A 15,740-nucleotide genomic window follows, 5' to 3' on the forward strand; every position below is an offset into this window, starting at 1 on the left:
GGGCAGGCTGCGGGCGCTCGTCCCTCCGGTTCACCCTTTCACCCCTCCTTCACCCCCGGGAGCCATGCGGGGTGGCGTGGTTTTTCCGCCCACTCCTGAGGCCGCTCTGGCGAGGCCGGGAATTGCAGGTCCTCCCCGCTTTGGTTGAGCCTGGAATCCGAGTCCTGCCCTAACCAGCAGTTCTGCTGGGGCGCAGGGGGCTCAAAAGGGGTTTGTTTCAAGACTCTAGGATTAGAGACGCAGCCTCTAAGTCTGAACTTGCCCTCGACCTCCCCCAGCTCCGCCGCCTCCGGTCCCGGAGACGCCCAGCAGCCGGTTCTGCCGCGGGCGGGCAGTAGCCTGGCCCGCCCGGCGGGCGCACACCCAGAGCGCTCGGCCCTGCCGCCCGGGGCATCCCCGCGGCTGGGGGCGGAAGGCAAGCACCGGCTGCAGGAAGGGTCTGCCGGACCGGAGCCCCGCCCGCTGGCCGCTGGGCTCAGAGGCCGGCACTATGAATGGCAGCGGCCGCGGGCGCGGCGCCAGCAGAGAGGGGCAGAGACGCGGGCGCTGGTTGGCGCGGGCTCGGGGGGGCGGACCCCGTGGGGCGGACCCGGAGGCGGAGCTTGAGTCGGGTGCTGGAACTGCGGGCGCACGGAGAGGAGTCGCGAGCAGCTGGAGCGGAGTTGGAGGAAGCAGCGGCCGCGGCTGGGGCAGCAGGGAGCGGGTCGGAGACAGCGAGCTCGAGTCGAGAACGGCTGGCGGGTCGGAATCGGTTAGGGACGCGTTGGAGACGTGCGCGCCAGAACCGACGCTGCAGCCCGGGCCGGGCAGAGGAAGGAAGCCGGCTGGCGGGGGAGGTAGGCGGCGGCAGCGGGTCCGGGTGTGTGCTCGGGAGGGGGAGGCGGTGCGTGCGCGCGCGGCCACCGCCGCTCTCTTCCTGTCACCAGCAGCCGCTTCTCCTTCTGCAGAGCCGAGCAGGGGAAAGCGGGCCGGCAGCCGTCCTCCCTGCCGCCAGCATCTCCCGCTGGCCGGGTAGCCGGGGGCCCCTCTCGCGGCCAGCGTCTTGGGTGCTCCCGGCCACCTCGTTGGTTGTGCATGCCGCCGGGCGCATTCGTCCCCGGAGATGCAGGCGAACTCGGGCTTCCGCCACCGTGCCTCCGTCACCGCACACTTCTGAGGGTCCCCACTGTCGCCTTGCAGCTTTTCGGGGCCCTTCAGCAGCGGAGAGCGCCCCGACCACTGCCTTTCGTTAGCGGGAAGGAGCGATGCCTGCCCCCGCGCCCTTTGGCTGCACCCAGGTCGCTTTTCCTCGGGCGGGCGGGGCGACGAGGGTCCCCGGAGCTCGCCCCCAGCCCCCGCCCTCCGAAGTTTGCTTCCCTCCTCTTCCGGGGTGGGGGAAGTGCGCCTCGGGGAGGCTGGCCGCCGGGGCCCTAACTCGGAGTGTGGTGCGGGCCGGGCCTGAGCAGGTTGTTGGAGGCAGATTTAGTGGGGTCTTGGAACAGCCCGGAAATCCAGCTTTTTGTAGCGCGGAGCGAGACTGTTGGGACCTGCCCAGCAATATGGAGCCGGCTAGAGAGAGGGAGCATGCAAGCCCGAGCTGAAAGATCGTGGGGAATTGTCTGGAAACCACAGCTCTCACACTCACTTCCCAAGACCAGAAACTGCCCAACACATCACAAGACAAAGAGAACAGGAAAGCTCAGGCCAAGCGCTCCAGTGCAGAAATATACTTTGGTGACCGGAATTCGAGCTTGAAATGTAAGGGTGTGAGCGGAATGGCTGTTACGTGTTGAACGCACAATGTGTGTGAACTGGATTTGGGGAAATTATTTGGCTTTTCTGGGAGCAGTTAATATCAGAAAGGTCTCACTTTTACCGTTAATCCTTGGTGGAGCTGCAGCGCTCTTGGTGTCTTGAGTATGAGTATACTCTTTATTTGGGGGAGTTTATGACTTTAGAAGCAGGGGCGGGGTGAGGGTGGGTTTTTTTTTTTTTTTTTTTTTTTCGGTTCTTTTCCTCTTTGCTAGTCATTGCGAGGTGCGAATGGATAAAGCAGTTCCGGGTTTTGAATGCAGCATAAGATTGTCATTTCAGTTTGGTGAGGCTGGAGTTTTAGTTGTTAGGCGGGACATTCATAAAGTTAGAGACCCAGGCGGGATGTGGAATGGTTTTTGAATATTTCATTAGCTTGTGCTGCCTTTCAGCAACTTTAAAGCTGGTTAGGTATTAGCCTGAAAAGGTCAGAGTAGGTAGACAGGTTTAGTTCTGGAGCAGGCTCATTGTACAGATCATTGAGAATTTGGCGACTTCAGCAAAGAAGGCCACAAACATCTTTTATCATTGAAAAAGGCAAAAAAGCACCCTTCTGACCACAATTTTTTGATAGATGATACTGTTTTTGAAATACACAGTTTTTAAAAGGCAGCGAATTGTAGTTTTCTTAGGGAACAAAACTTAAGTCATTTGGAAGCAAGTGCTTTGGTCATTACTAAGAAAATACCCTGTGTGTGTTGGGGGGAGGGTCCTCAAAAGTTTGGTTTAGAATCAAGGTTTAAACTGGAAAGGCCAGTGAAGGAAGCTCCCTGCCTTGTAGAAGTGTTGGGTTATGTCACTGCTGGCCCCTTCAGCTTTTATATGCCAATTGCAACTAGAGAGTTGTTCTTTTTCCATGGAAGTGTATAGATTTTTGTGATTGGAAGAGAGTTTTATGTATCTGATACCAGCGTTGAATGTGTGATGTGCATTTGCTTTTTAACTTGCATCTTAATTTGGGACCTGTTCTTGTCACTTGCATAATAGATATTTGCATTGTCCACCCTATTATCTGCTGTTTTATCTGCTTTTGTAAAATGTTATCACTGTGTTTCTTCATCTTTGTGATGCTGATAGCCAGTGTGAAAAAGCATTTCCCTTCCCATTGATTAATTATATTACCTTTCTATAACTATTTCTTGAAATTTAAATTTTTCAAGAACAGTAAATCCCTGCTGCATGACTTTAGTTTTGGGAAACAGAAGTGGTACAATAAGTCATAGGTGGTATGTATTTTGGTCACTGACAGTTGGGAGTTTTTCTGCTGGAGATGTTAAGGGCACCTAAGCTGATTTTTGAAGAGTTTTGTATCTTCAGTGAAAGCTTGCCCCACTTACCCAAATTTTGTGTTGCTTAAAGTGTTGCCCATATGTTTAAATTTTTTCATGAATGCCATGTAATTCTTAGGCCAATGTGTTGGTCAGAATCCCTCTTTTTTTTTTTTTTTTTTTTTTTTTTAGGTAGCTCAAGGGAGTATTTTAAAAAGGCATCCATTCTGAAAGATTGTCCACATGCTCATTAAAACAGGAACAATTCTAGTTCAGCTTTCATTGTGTTTGCATTTTGTGATATGCAAAATGAGTTTGATTGAATAAAGAGGTGGTAAATGACCAGACTGAAAAAAAAAATGATTTCATGGTCAGGTAGAATATAGAAAGCTGAGATTATGTTTGCATTTGGTGTTTTGCTTTTAGTACTCCCACACTGAGGCGTACACAATGCAGAAGAAAAAGGGAAGTGACTTTCAGTGTATTACACATTTTAAACAAGCTTTCCACAGCACTTGGCCTTTTGGAGGGCACAGAGATTTGCAAGTGAAGGCAAGAGAATTTAGCATCTGGGTGAAGCCCTCAGAAGAGAAGTTACTTAGCAGTGGAAAGGAGGAATTATCACTTAGTTTTTACCTTACAGGGCATAACATCAGTTATGTGAAAGCTTTTAATAAAACACTTAGGTTGTAATTAATTTTTAAAACGTTGGTCCCATTTATTGCTTTTTGTCCTCTTGTCTCTTCTACCTACACCCTAATATGATTACCTGCCATGATTCTGCAAATGCTCTTACTGGAATTACTTGCTGAAGAGAGTGGCATTTAAAGGCCATTTCATGTACATTATGCCAAATGAGCTGAAAATAGGCTATGTGATTACTCTTGTCTGGTTGGGTGACATTAGGTTTTTGGGTTTTTTTTGTCAATTTATTCATTTGAAAGGATGGAGTGAAGGTGGTATACCTTTCACTTACAAAAAATCCTACTATAAAAACATCTTTAGAGATTTTTATCCTCCTGGGTTTGTTTTCCTTAAAGTAAGTCCAATACATACCCTGAGGCACCTGTAGTCAAAATAGCTTTCTCATTAACAATCACCCCAGAGAGTAGTGGAGTCTCAGGAGTCTGGTAAAAGTGTGAAGAGACCCCACCAGTGGGTGAAGTGAGTGAATCAAGCCAGGTGTCGGGGCCAGTGTGCTTTGCCCCCTCACCATCTTCACTGGACCCCCAGTGGTCTGGCCCCAAGGCTCAGTCCCAGGAGCTAGGGCTATAACCAGAGGACACAGTTGCCTTCAGTCCCTGGAGGATTGCAAGAATGCTGTCATCTTTTCTCTTTGAAGGCAGCTAGGCAGCAGCCACCAAACTCTGCTGGAGAGGAGTGTTGTCCCCTGACTCCACCTCCCGCCTCATACCACTCTCTCACACAGCCTCAGCCCCTCCCAGGTCTCCTTTGCCCTGACCTCTATAGAACCACCCTCTGCCTCAGGACTAGATGGGCAGAGTCCACAAGCAGCCCTTATCTGTCTATCTATTTACTCTGAAAAGGAGTTAAGGAAACTGCAGAGAGTTTTCTTTTGGCTAGCTTCAGGATTCTTGCAGTACAGTTTGCAGCTTTGACAAGCCATGCCAAGGACAATTCCTGGCAAGTGTTCTGGTTTTAATTATGAATTGTGGCATTCAATACACTAATGGTACCAATAGTAGTAACACTAATAATAATTACTAGCCATGTAACTTACGGCAAATTATTTAGCTTCTCCATGCTGCTTTTCCCATCCATAAAATGGCGATGATAATTGCACCCAGAATGGTTGCAAGGATTAAATGAGTTGATATATGCAAAATCGAAAGAACTGTGCCTGGCCCCAAGAAAGCATTCTATTGGTGTGAACTATATTAAGTTTTAAGCATCAAGCGTGGAGACAAGTCTTTGTATAAATAATTTCATTGACTCCTCCTGTTAACTCTCTCAGGTGTACGTTTGCTTATTGTATCGGCCTCACTGATGAGAAAATTGTGGCACAGGGAGGTTTAAGTAACTTGACCGAGGTGAAAAATCTAGGCACCCATGGGGACAACCATTTGGGTGTGCAGCCCCGTGCTTACACTCACCTTCCCAAGCATTGTACACTGTAGCCTTGTTTCTTCACCAGAGGAGGGACTTTAGATCATCTGCTTCACTCCACCCATCCCATGGCCTCCTCAGAGCCTCTTCACTGGGATGATGTCGGGAACTGGAATGGTCTCCTCCATGCCTTTTCTGGGTGATGGGCAATGTTTCTCAGGCCCTGGGAGCCACAGTGTGAGTGCTGGCATGGCCCTTTGTCCCAGCCTCTCAGTGATGACTAGTGAGCCTGAGAGCTGCCTCTAGCTGGGCCAGGGTCTCCCTGCCCATCCAGCAGTACGTAGCGCCATCCCATCACTGTGCTTTCTGGAGCATTCTCTATCCTTGTTCTTTGACCCAGGCTGGTCCTGCCCTCTCCCTGCACCCCCTGCCCTCTCCCTGCACCCCCTGCCCCCACCTCCCCTACACACTCCCCATCCCCCAGAGGGCTTCCCTGAAGTACAGATCCTGCCCTGAGCCAGGCAGCCCCCAGCCACATTCTCATTGGTTTAAAAATGACTGGAGATGGAGTTCCCATCGTGGCGCAGTGGTTAACGAATCCGACTAGGAACCATGAGGTTGCGGGTTCGGTCCCTGCCCTTGCTCAGTGGGTTAACGATCCAGTGTTGCCGTGAGCTTTGGTGTAGGTCTCAGACGCGGCTCAGATCTTGAGTTGCTGTGGCTCTGGCGTAGGCCAGTGGCTACAGCTCCGATTCGACCCCTAACCTGGGAACCTCCATATGCCGCGGGAATGGCCCAAAGAAATAGCAAAAAGACAAAAAAAAAAAAAAAAAAAAGACTGGAGATATTGGAGGACCATGACTTTGGGCTTCATCTGAGCCCCTCATTGTGTTTTGCTTTAATTGAGATAAAATTCACATTCCCCCCAAATTATACTCTAAGCCCGTCCTTTTGTATTGAAATTCATTTTGTTTGGTCGAAATTTTAACTATTTGTTTTGATTTTCACGATTTTCGAGACACCATATTTGAAAGTGAAAAGATTTCTAGATTTTTTTTTTTTTTTCCAGTTTTTAGAAAGACTGTGTGGATGTAGTTGGGGAGCTTGCCCTACTCAGAGCTATCCCACTGAAGATGGAGAGACGAAATGTAGAGAGGGGTCCGGAAGCCACTCTGTAGTAGCTTTGCAGCTGGATTGAAGGTCCATTTTTGTGCTGCGACCCAGTGCTAAACTGCTGTTTCGTGGTGGGATAGACTCACATGATCAGGACATATTGATTTATTTAAAGTGATCTGAAAATATCCTTTATTCCTGCCTCCCCATCAAGTTTGCTAAATCTCCATCCTTTTTTAAAAGGGGGATGAGTAAGTCAGCAAAGTCAGAGGGCTTTTCAAAGGATTTTGGTTGGTGCTTTGCCCAAATGCCTGCGGGTTAGAGGGTTAAATTGAAAATTTACTTTCAGGCAGTTGTGCGTTAAGAAGTCATGGATTGCTCCTTGTCAGGCTTGAGAAAAAACTTGATGCTGAGGAACAAGATGAAAATTTCTCAGTATTTTAGCAGAGAAAAATATGTCTTCTGGATTAATGGTAATGCAGGCAGTCTTTAAAGGGCTGGAAAGACAGGAGCAAAATAATTCTCTTGAAGGAACTTTTGAACAGTTACATATAATGTTGTGTAAGAGTAAGTTAGTTTGTTATTCGTTCATAGGATGCCTTTCTAACCTTTTGTTACAGTAACTTAGGTATATGCTAGCTTGGAGTCTGTGTTGTCAGAAAACTGCCTTGGTTGCTGGAAAACATTAAATTATGAGTGGTGAATATTATCCATATATAAAAACTGCTAGCACAGAAATGATTCTGTTGGAGGCGCGTGGAAATAGGTCAATGGACAAGTGTCTGTAGCCAAAGAGATTGGAGGTGTGAGCTTGTGAATCTGGGCAACATGTAGTTTCGGCTCCACACTGATCACAAGAGAGTTAGGCACTAGCAAGCCGCAGGCTGCTGAGTCTTCTACAGTGTTGGGAAAGGTGAAGGTGAGAGAAAAGAGAACCTACCTGTCCTCTCATGTGACAGCCCTTATGACTGTGTTTCACATAGCCCCCTAAGGAGGAGCTGAGTTGTTAGAAGTTGTGCTGTGATGGGCCTGGGATAGCAGCAGAGGGCTCAGATGCCAAGAGGCGTACAGGTGGCAGAAGCTTAAGCTTGTAGAGCAGAAATGGGCAGGATTCCAGGAGAGGGCAGCCTTCCAGAAGTGATGTGCCCCATATTCTTTTATTCACTAGTTTATTGACTTCCTTGGCATGGATGCATTTTAATGAAGTCTCTTTGGGAGAAAATTTGCCTGGTCCAAGATGCCTGGCCTCAGACTTGAGGCTACTGCTGCTGGATTAGAGTGGCTTCGTTTCTTGCAGGTGTTTTTGTGAAAGGGCCACCAACACTATCAGGAAGGCCACGGTCACAGAAACTAAAAAGCAGGCACCTTCAGGGTTAATCTGAGAGGTCAGAACATGCAGGCAAAAAATCTGCATCCTTGACCCCATGGACATATCTGGGCCATCCAAGCAAGTTGAGTTTGAACATTAGGTTTTAGGGTGTTAAAAATGGTGGCTCTCAGAGTTCCCGTCGTGGCTCAGTGGAAATGAATCCCACAAGTAGCATCTACGAGGACACAGGTTTGATCCCTGGCCTTGCTCAGGATCTGGCATTGCTGTGGCCTGTGGTGTAGGTCACAGACAGGGCTCGGATCTCGAGTTGCTGTGGCTCTGGTGTAGGCCAGCAGCTGCAGCTCCAATTCGACCCCTAGCCAGGGAACTTAAATATGCTGCTGGTACAACCCTAAAAAAGTTGGGGGTGGGGGAGAGTGAGAGAGAGGAAAAGGTGCCTCAGAAGCCACACTGCTTAGATCTAAACTCTAATTCCACCTCTCGCTTGTTGACTATTACCCCAGCCAAGACACTAAACAGATCTGAACCTCAGATTTCTACCTATATAAAGTGAGAATATCAATAGTACGTACCTCACAGTTATCTTCCTATTGAGCATGTTAATACACAGAGCTCCCAGTAAATACTCAATGCTGGTGATTGAATGGGTGATGCTGATGATTGAATGGGTTAATACACCTGTGGCCTCCAGTATTAGATAAAGACTATGATGACAATAACAGTCATTAAAATGGGCATGGCCGTTAGGAGAAAGTGTACAGTGTGCTCTAGGGTAGAGCTGCCTGCCTCCTCCCTCCAGCCAAGGTCTGTCTCTAGCTCATGATGGGATGCACTCCAGTTGCCACCCACAGGGCGAGTCCGAGTTGGCTCCTCTTAATGACTCTCCAACCACTTAATTGGCACTGAAACATGGGCGACCTTGAATTGTTTTGATGGGTCCTCCTGGCCTTGATTGTGGAGTCCCAAAAGACAGGAATGATGTGTTCTACTGGCAGTCCAAAAGCCATTGGTGATCTGGGGTTCTTTTTTCAGTCGCGGGTCCATAGTTCTGCACAGATTTCTTACAGAGAAAATAAGGATCTTCTTACAGACAGTGAGGGAGGGGGACTTTGTAGAGACATGTCAGTCTCTGGCACCTGTGCTGGCAGTTGCTATTCTAGAGTCTGGCCTTGCTGAAGTCTTCAGGTGCCTCAGGGTTCTTTATCTCTTTGCACAGATTTAGCCTCAGGCCGACTAATCCAGAGGGTTTTAGGTTTGTACAACCTTGACCAGATATGGAGCCTTTTATTAAGACAGTGTCCCCTGGTGAGGACCATGCAAAGCTACATAGGTATGCTATGAGCAGGGCTCGGTGGCTGCTGAGGGCTGTGTAGAGGGGAGAGGAGGAAGGGGTGGGGGGCAGAGAAGGAAGGAGAGAGAGGTGTTATTATACCTCCATCCTGTTAAGTGAGATTCTTAGGCCAAACTGGCCTCCTTGGTTGTTGAAATAGAGGAAGCCATAGGCGCAGCTGGAGTAAGGATCTACCCAGCCTACTAGAGGATTTTTTTTTTTTCTTCTTCCAAAAAGACATGCATTGCCAGGAAAAGCTAAGAAAAATCTCAAGGCAGATTTGGAGGAATTAAATTATTCTTAGGCATATTGCCTGGTTTCCAGGCATTTAGGGATATGTAAATTTTCATGTTCTTTAGAGTTCTGTGTCTCATTTGTAACAGAGTACATTAGTACTAAAAATGGGATTTGCTAGTTCTACATTTTTGTGTGAATTTATGCAGTGAATATTTAATTTGACTCTGGATCTATCAAAAGGAGAGGCTGTCTTCAGACATAATATAGTTTATTTTTCTCATATGCTCTACCGGCTGCTTTCATTTTTTTTTTTTCCCTCTCACGACTGAAATACAAAGTAGAATCCTATCCCAAATTAATATTCTTGCTGCACAAAGATCCCCAGTGTTTGTTTTTGCTTCTTTTAATGTGTAACTCTCCTAAGAGCGTTATTGTATTACAGCTAAGAGGCTTTGGCCTTGTAAAGTTGAATACTTTACACTTCTGAATGCCAGCGTAACAATTAATCTGTGATTAGATTTTGCTGCTTAAGATGCCTACACCACAGAGTGCCTATAATATTAAACTTCTAAAGGGCTCCACTCTTTAAAACTTATAAAGCTCTCTTTGACATAGCACACCGAAATTGGGAGGCTATTGTTTTTATGGCTTTATTGTTCAGTCAGCTTAACAGAAACCTTTTAGTGTGCTTTTGCTCTTTATAACAAAGATAATGTGGAGAAATGAATGGGGCACAAAGTGTGTCTGTGTGCATGCTGTTCACTGCTGTTCTCTCTCCAATCCGTGTGGCCTTACCACCTCTCTAACTTAGCCTCTGACTCTCTAATCCCTCTGCTTCCACTATATTCAAAAAAGAGAGAGAAAAACACTTGCATTTCCCATTTCCCCCTTCACTGAGCCACCTTCACAGAGTACTCCTGCAGCAAGCATCTCCACTTATCTTCAGTTCTTCCACTCCGTAAACTCTAGTTACTATCCTCAATACCAGCTTTCTTCAGTATGTGATGATTCCAGGATGGATGGAGCCCCTGTGTCCTAGCTCTGCCTCCCTTTCCCCCTTCTGGAGGCCTCTGCAGGATTTAGTCTTAGAGATCAGCTTTTCCTACCTGAAACCCTCCACCCCTTGTTTCCAGAACATTGCATTGTCTCCAGACCTTGACTTTTCCTTCTTAGTGGCATTCACTGAGCCTCCGTGTTTGGTCCTTGGATTTATTATTATTTTTTAAACTTTTAATATTTTTTCCTGTGAGTTTCTCCATTCCATTGAATTTGGCTTTGCCATGTTTGCAGCTGATTACCTGATCTCGAGTGTGTTCCCTCTCCTGAGTCACTGTCAAGGTTTTCAACTGCCCACACCTGTATTTGGATGTACAGCATCACCTTAAGTCCACCAGGCCTCCTGCATCCCTTGGCCTCATAGTGGTAGCTTCATTCTTCTCATTTACTCGGGATCAGACACCTTTTGCTTCTCTCTCCCTTTTTAATAATATGTCATCTTTATTGGTTTTTAAGAAATGAATCAATATAAAATTCAAATAGTAATCAACTTTGGGGTAAAGGAAAAAGTGGGCAAAAGGGAGGTTGTTTAATGCTGTACGTTTCTGTACAATTTATACTTTCTATTTTACGTTTTTCCTTTGAATGTACCAACAAAATGACCTGTGCTCTGCTAAAACGTACTACATTTTTGTGGTTTTTATTTCTTTGTAGTGAAAATACTAATATGGCAGGGAGAGCCTCCTGTGTAGCACTGGGAACTATGTCTAGCCACTTACGATGGAGCATGTGAGGAGAAAAGAGTGTATACATGTACGTGTAACTGGGTCACCATGCGGTATAGTAGAAAAAAAATAATGTATTGGGGAAATAAAAAAAAAAAAGATGAAAAAAAAAGAAAATACTAGTCTGTTGCTAAACATCCACATGAGTAAATATATCTCCCTGTTGATCTGATGTTGTGCAGAAATGAAAGCTAAAATAGCTGGTGGAGTGGATGATCTTTAAGCTCCAATGGTCAGCTACTGCCTTGAAGCTTGGCTCAGCCCTCCAGGCGGGGAAGAGCCCTTTCTTCTTGGCTTCTATGCCATCCCCTGTTTCTCCATCTCCCCGACTAGGGTCGAGCCCTCCAGGACTCTGGTCTCTCTTTCTTGACCCATTTTCCAGCATTGCCACATCTCGCACATGCTCCTCCCTTATTTCAGACCTCCCCTTTCCGTGCTTTCTGCTACCGCTTTGGTTCATGCCCCGATGGCCACTTGCCCGGAGGGCTGCAAAACACCTTTCACAGCTTTCCTTTTCTGTCCCCGCGCCAGTCCCTCCTCCACGCCACGATTAGATTTTCTTCAAGTCCCCCTCTAGGCCTGTTGCTCCCCCTTCTCGAAGCCTCTTCCCAGCTCCCCTTATGGATTTGCATCACTCCTAAACCCGACATGGGTTTTCGTGAAGCCATACAACCCCCTACTTATCTTTCTGACCTGGATCCAGTGCTCTCTCCTTGGCTTCAGTCATACTGCACTGCCTGTTCTAGCTCTTCCCAGAATATGCCATGTTCTTAGTGACACCTGCACCTAAGATCACGCCACCCATTCCCTTCTGTCTTCAGATGCCTGTGGTGAGATGTGGTCTCTTCCTCTTTAAGGTCCCTGTCATTTACTTAGTCTCTGCTCTCTTATGGCATTTACCTGGTGTTCTGGTTCCTTGTATATCGTCTTATCTCCGAGACACTGCCCACTGCCACCACCCCTCCCACCTCCCAGGGCCTGCCCACCTCACTCATCTCTGTTGTGTGTACCGTGTCAAGCAAAAGCACGCCTGTCCCGTGCACATGTGCCACATTGATGAAGTACTTGCTGAATGGAAGTTGAAAGTCACATTCACACAGATGGCCAAGTGTGCCATTCATTCATAAGTCCTGCTCTTCCTTTGCTAGGTGCGGCTTGTGTGTGGCGTGCCACGGTCAAATCAGACGACAGATGGACAGTGTGACAAAAGTGTCTGAAAGGATCGGGCCTCGCCAGGGGAGTCAGCCTGGAGTCAGCGTGTTGACAAGTCGTTGAAAAGAAAGCCAGTGGGAGGACTGTGGCCGAAGAGGAAGTGAACCCTGACTTCAGTCACACCCTTGATGGAGGACAGATGGACGGCCGGATGGCCAATCACCGCTCCTCGTAAACCTTTGAAGAGTTATCCTTTGTCCTCTGCTGGACGAGCATTAGGAAACTTCACACACTCTCTGAATTCACTTTCCATAGAAAGGCAGAGTTAGACTGCAGCGTGCCCCTAGCCCAGCTGTCGCATGGTCGCAGGTCTGCAGCCATGAGTGCTGAGGGCTACCAGTATAGGGCGCTGTACGACTATAAAAAGGAGCGTGAAGAAGACATCGACTTGCACTTGGGGGACATACTGACTGTGAATAAAGGGTCCTTAGTAGCCCTTGGATTCAGTGATGGACAGGAAGCCAGACCTGAAGAAATCGGCTGGTTAAATGGCTATAATGAGACCACAGGGGAGAGGGGGGACTTCCCAGGCACTTACGTAGAATATATTGGAAGGAAAAAGATCTCACCTCCCACACCAAAGCCCCGGCCCCCTCGACCCCTTCCTGTTGCGCCAGGTTCTTCAAAAACTGAAGCAGACAGTGAGCACCAAGGTCAGTATTGATGAGTGATCGCTTCTTTTCTTTTCCTTTTTGTTAAAAGAAAAAATCCTAGGTTGAGTTGGGCTGAAAAACTCTGGGCAGAGATTGTTTTGGCACATTTACCCGAAATTATGTGTGGGGTACAGAAAAGTTTGGTCAATCATTAGATGGAGAGCTGTTATAAAAATAGGGTGATGATATCTGAGAACCTGTTTAGTGAGTGTCTCTAAACACTATTATTAGAGTTGCCGTTGAATTAGGCACCTGTTGCATTCTTATTCTTGTAATTGGTACTACATATATTTTTTAAGTGATCATTTGGGGAAAGTAGAAGGTAAGTCTAATGTAAGTATATTTAACATTCCTGTCATCTGCGTGGAAAGTGTAGCCAGTAATGCATGACCACAGAACTCAGCTGAGAAGAAACCTTTGTTTTTATAACCTGGTGCCTACCTCTCCGTTTCCTCTCCAGGAACACTGGCTGGAGCTGAAACCTGACCCTGTCATTAGTCTAGAAGCACAGGGAGTCTCCTTCCTTCCTGGGCAGTGTCGTCTGTAGCATTAATGCCAATAGTGTGCTTGGCTTTCATGAGAGAAAAAAAAAAATCACAGCATATTTGTCTCACATGGAAAACATCTTGATCCAAAACCCCCTCATTGTTCACAGGAGATGGTCCCGAAATGAGCTCCGAGTCCAGCTGTTCCTTAAGATGTTATTTCTATAGATTTTCACTCAGAGACAGCCTTCTGCTCCAATTTGCTGTTAACAGCCTTGTCAAATAATTCATTTCTTTACTAGTCAGTCTCAAGCCTTGTTCTCCCTGTATAATCTTTTTTCCCCCCTCCGGAGACTGAGAGTGGTATAGAAAGGTGTGTTTCCAGTGGGTAGACTCAGTGGTGATATGTTGAGTAGAACTGGCTGTGGCATCAGTGTATTTCTGGAAGAGATTCTTTTCTTTTATGTCTTCTTTAATGTTTGCTTATTCTAGCACAAATGAATCAGGCAGTGGGAATAAAGAAGTAGAATGCAAGGGCAAGTAGCTGCCTTTTTAGCATTGGGTAATCGTAGAATTGGGAATATTTTATATAAGTCAAAGAACTCATGAAGGATACTTGAAGGAAACTGCTTTCCCACTCCCAACCTACCCAAAAAGGATACTTGTTTCGTAAATATTAACCGTACTTTAGGAGTTCCTGTCGTGGCGCAGTAGTTAACGAATCCGACTAGGAACCATGAGGTTGCGGGTTCAATCCCTGGCCTTGCTCAGTGGGTCAACGATCCGTGAGCTGTGGTGTAGGTCGCAGATGCAGCTCGGATCCTGCGTTGCTGTGGCTGTGGCATAGGCTGGACAGCTGGGTGGCTACAGCTCCGATTAGACCCCTGGCCTATACTGTACTTTAGAAATAACATCTAAATGATACAGTTCAAAAGCAAATGTTCATTTTTCTTTCTAGACGAATCAAAAAATCTTGACTCTGTACTCAAATATGTAATTTTATTAACCATTGTGTTTCTTGTATAGTTAACTCTGAAGAAGGTATATACATATATATATATATATATATTTTTTTTTTTTTTAGCGTCAAACTACATATTTTAAACTTTTGCTTTTCTAAGTTAGATACCCTTCCTTATATGTAAGCCTGATTGTAAAGGAAAAAATGGTAGTTTCTCCCAGAATACAAAAGATTACAGAATCATAACAGTAACTGAGTTGGATTAGAAAAGATTATTTAAAAGGTGGAAAGGGCGTACCTTGTCAAGATTAGTGATAAAAAAGATTTTGCAGAAATAATTTTTCAGCAAAATTGTATTTAATACCTGCTGTCAGTATAGTATATGGAAAAGCAAGTCTTCCTTTAAAAATGATTATCCCTTTTTAGGTCCTAAAGTATTTTATAATGCTTTCTTTCTCATCTAATATGATAACAATTGAGATTTTTAAAGAGCTTTTTCTTTTTTCTTTTTTTTTTAAGACATAGAAACTTAGAGTAAAATGAATTCTTTCTCACAGAATTTAAGCAAGAAGCCCATGATAATGTGCATTAAAGTATTAGAGCAGGCCTGAGTATAAATGAGACATTAGGGGTAATTGAAAGGTTGAAAAGGTGGTATGGAGGGCTGGGTGGGGAGTGGGGTACTGGATACTAGATTTCCTGGAAATATTAATCTCATCTTCTCACTTAAACATGACTCCTGTGAAATGAGCATTCCACAGCCCCTGCCAGCTGCCTGTGCATTGTGATGGAAAGTAGTTGTAAGGACGAATTCATTTTTTGGAACCTATAGGACTTTGATTCCTTTTGCCTGAGTGTGTTTATTTGAAGTGTTTGTAGTGAGGCTGTGAAGTGTGTGAAGGTGAGAAAGGATAGTTCTGTTCTTCCCGTAATTGGATTCTTTGGCCTTTTTTTTTCTCTTTCTTTTTTTTCCTTTTTCTTTTTTACTCCCTCAGCTGACTTGGCTTGTGTTTCATGTTTGACTGTATATTATTGAGCAGGTCATCCCTGCCTGGTCTGAGGACCTCATGCAGGTCTCTGTGGTGGAGAGAGTTTCACCCCCACGGTGAGCAGGGGAGGCACTGAGGCTGCTCAGACCTACCTTCACGCGGCTCTCCCCGCCTTCCCTCTTTGTCAGAAGAGGTGGTCTTTTTTTTAACTTTTAAATTGAAGTGTAGTTGATTGACCATGTTCTGTCCATTTCTGCTGTTCAGCAAAGTGAGTCATACATATGGAAGTTGTCTTTAAACAGTGGCCACAAGTAAGTCTCTGTAAGGGGTGCCCCCTTACGTAACAGAACCCACTCCATGGTTCAAGTATGTTCCTGGAAATAAAGCTGTGGTGTTTCACTTTGAGGGGAAAATAGAGTGAAAAACCCATTTGGAGATCTGATATCCAGCTCCTCCCAGGAAAATGGACCTTCCACCAATCAGTTTTGCATATGTGTCTTTTCTTACAAAGCCCTGGTCTATC

The 15,740-nt window shown here is 46.1% G+C and overlaps 1 protein-coding gene across 2 annotated transcripts in view; it reads left to right on the forward strand.

The window, feature by feature from the left end:
• Positions 583-15,740, forward strand: part of PIK3R1 (phosphoinositide-3-kinase regulatory subunit 1) — an 88,870-nt gene continuing 73,712 nt past the window's right edge. The window contains exons 1-2 of one of the 2 annotated variants that reach the window (XM_021076847.1): positions 583-836; positions 12,066-12,782. In XM_021076847.1, coding sequence (XP_020932506.1) covers positions 12,449-12,782 — 334 coding nt within the window. In that variant the 5' untranslated portion in view covers positions 583-836; positions 12,066-12,448. Of the gene's footprint in view, positions 837-1,380; positions 1,738-12,065; positions 12,783-15,740 lie in introns of those variants that run through there. The other variant, XM_021076848.1, reaches the window with a different exon arrangement.

Source organism: Sus scrofa, chromosome 16, assembly GCF_000003025.6.
Source record: "Sus scrofa isolate TJ Tabasco breed Duroc chromosome 16, Sscrofa11.1, whole genome shotgun sequence".
NCBI classification, from domain to species: domain Eukaryota; kingdom Metazoa; phylum Chordata; class Mammalia; order Artiodactyla; family Suidae; genus Sus; species Sus scrofa.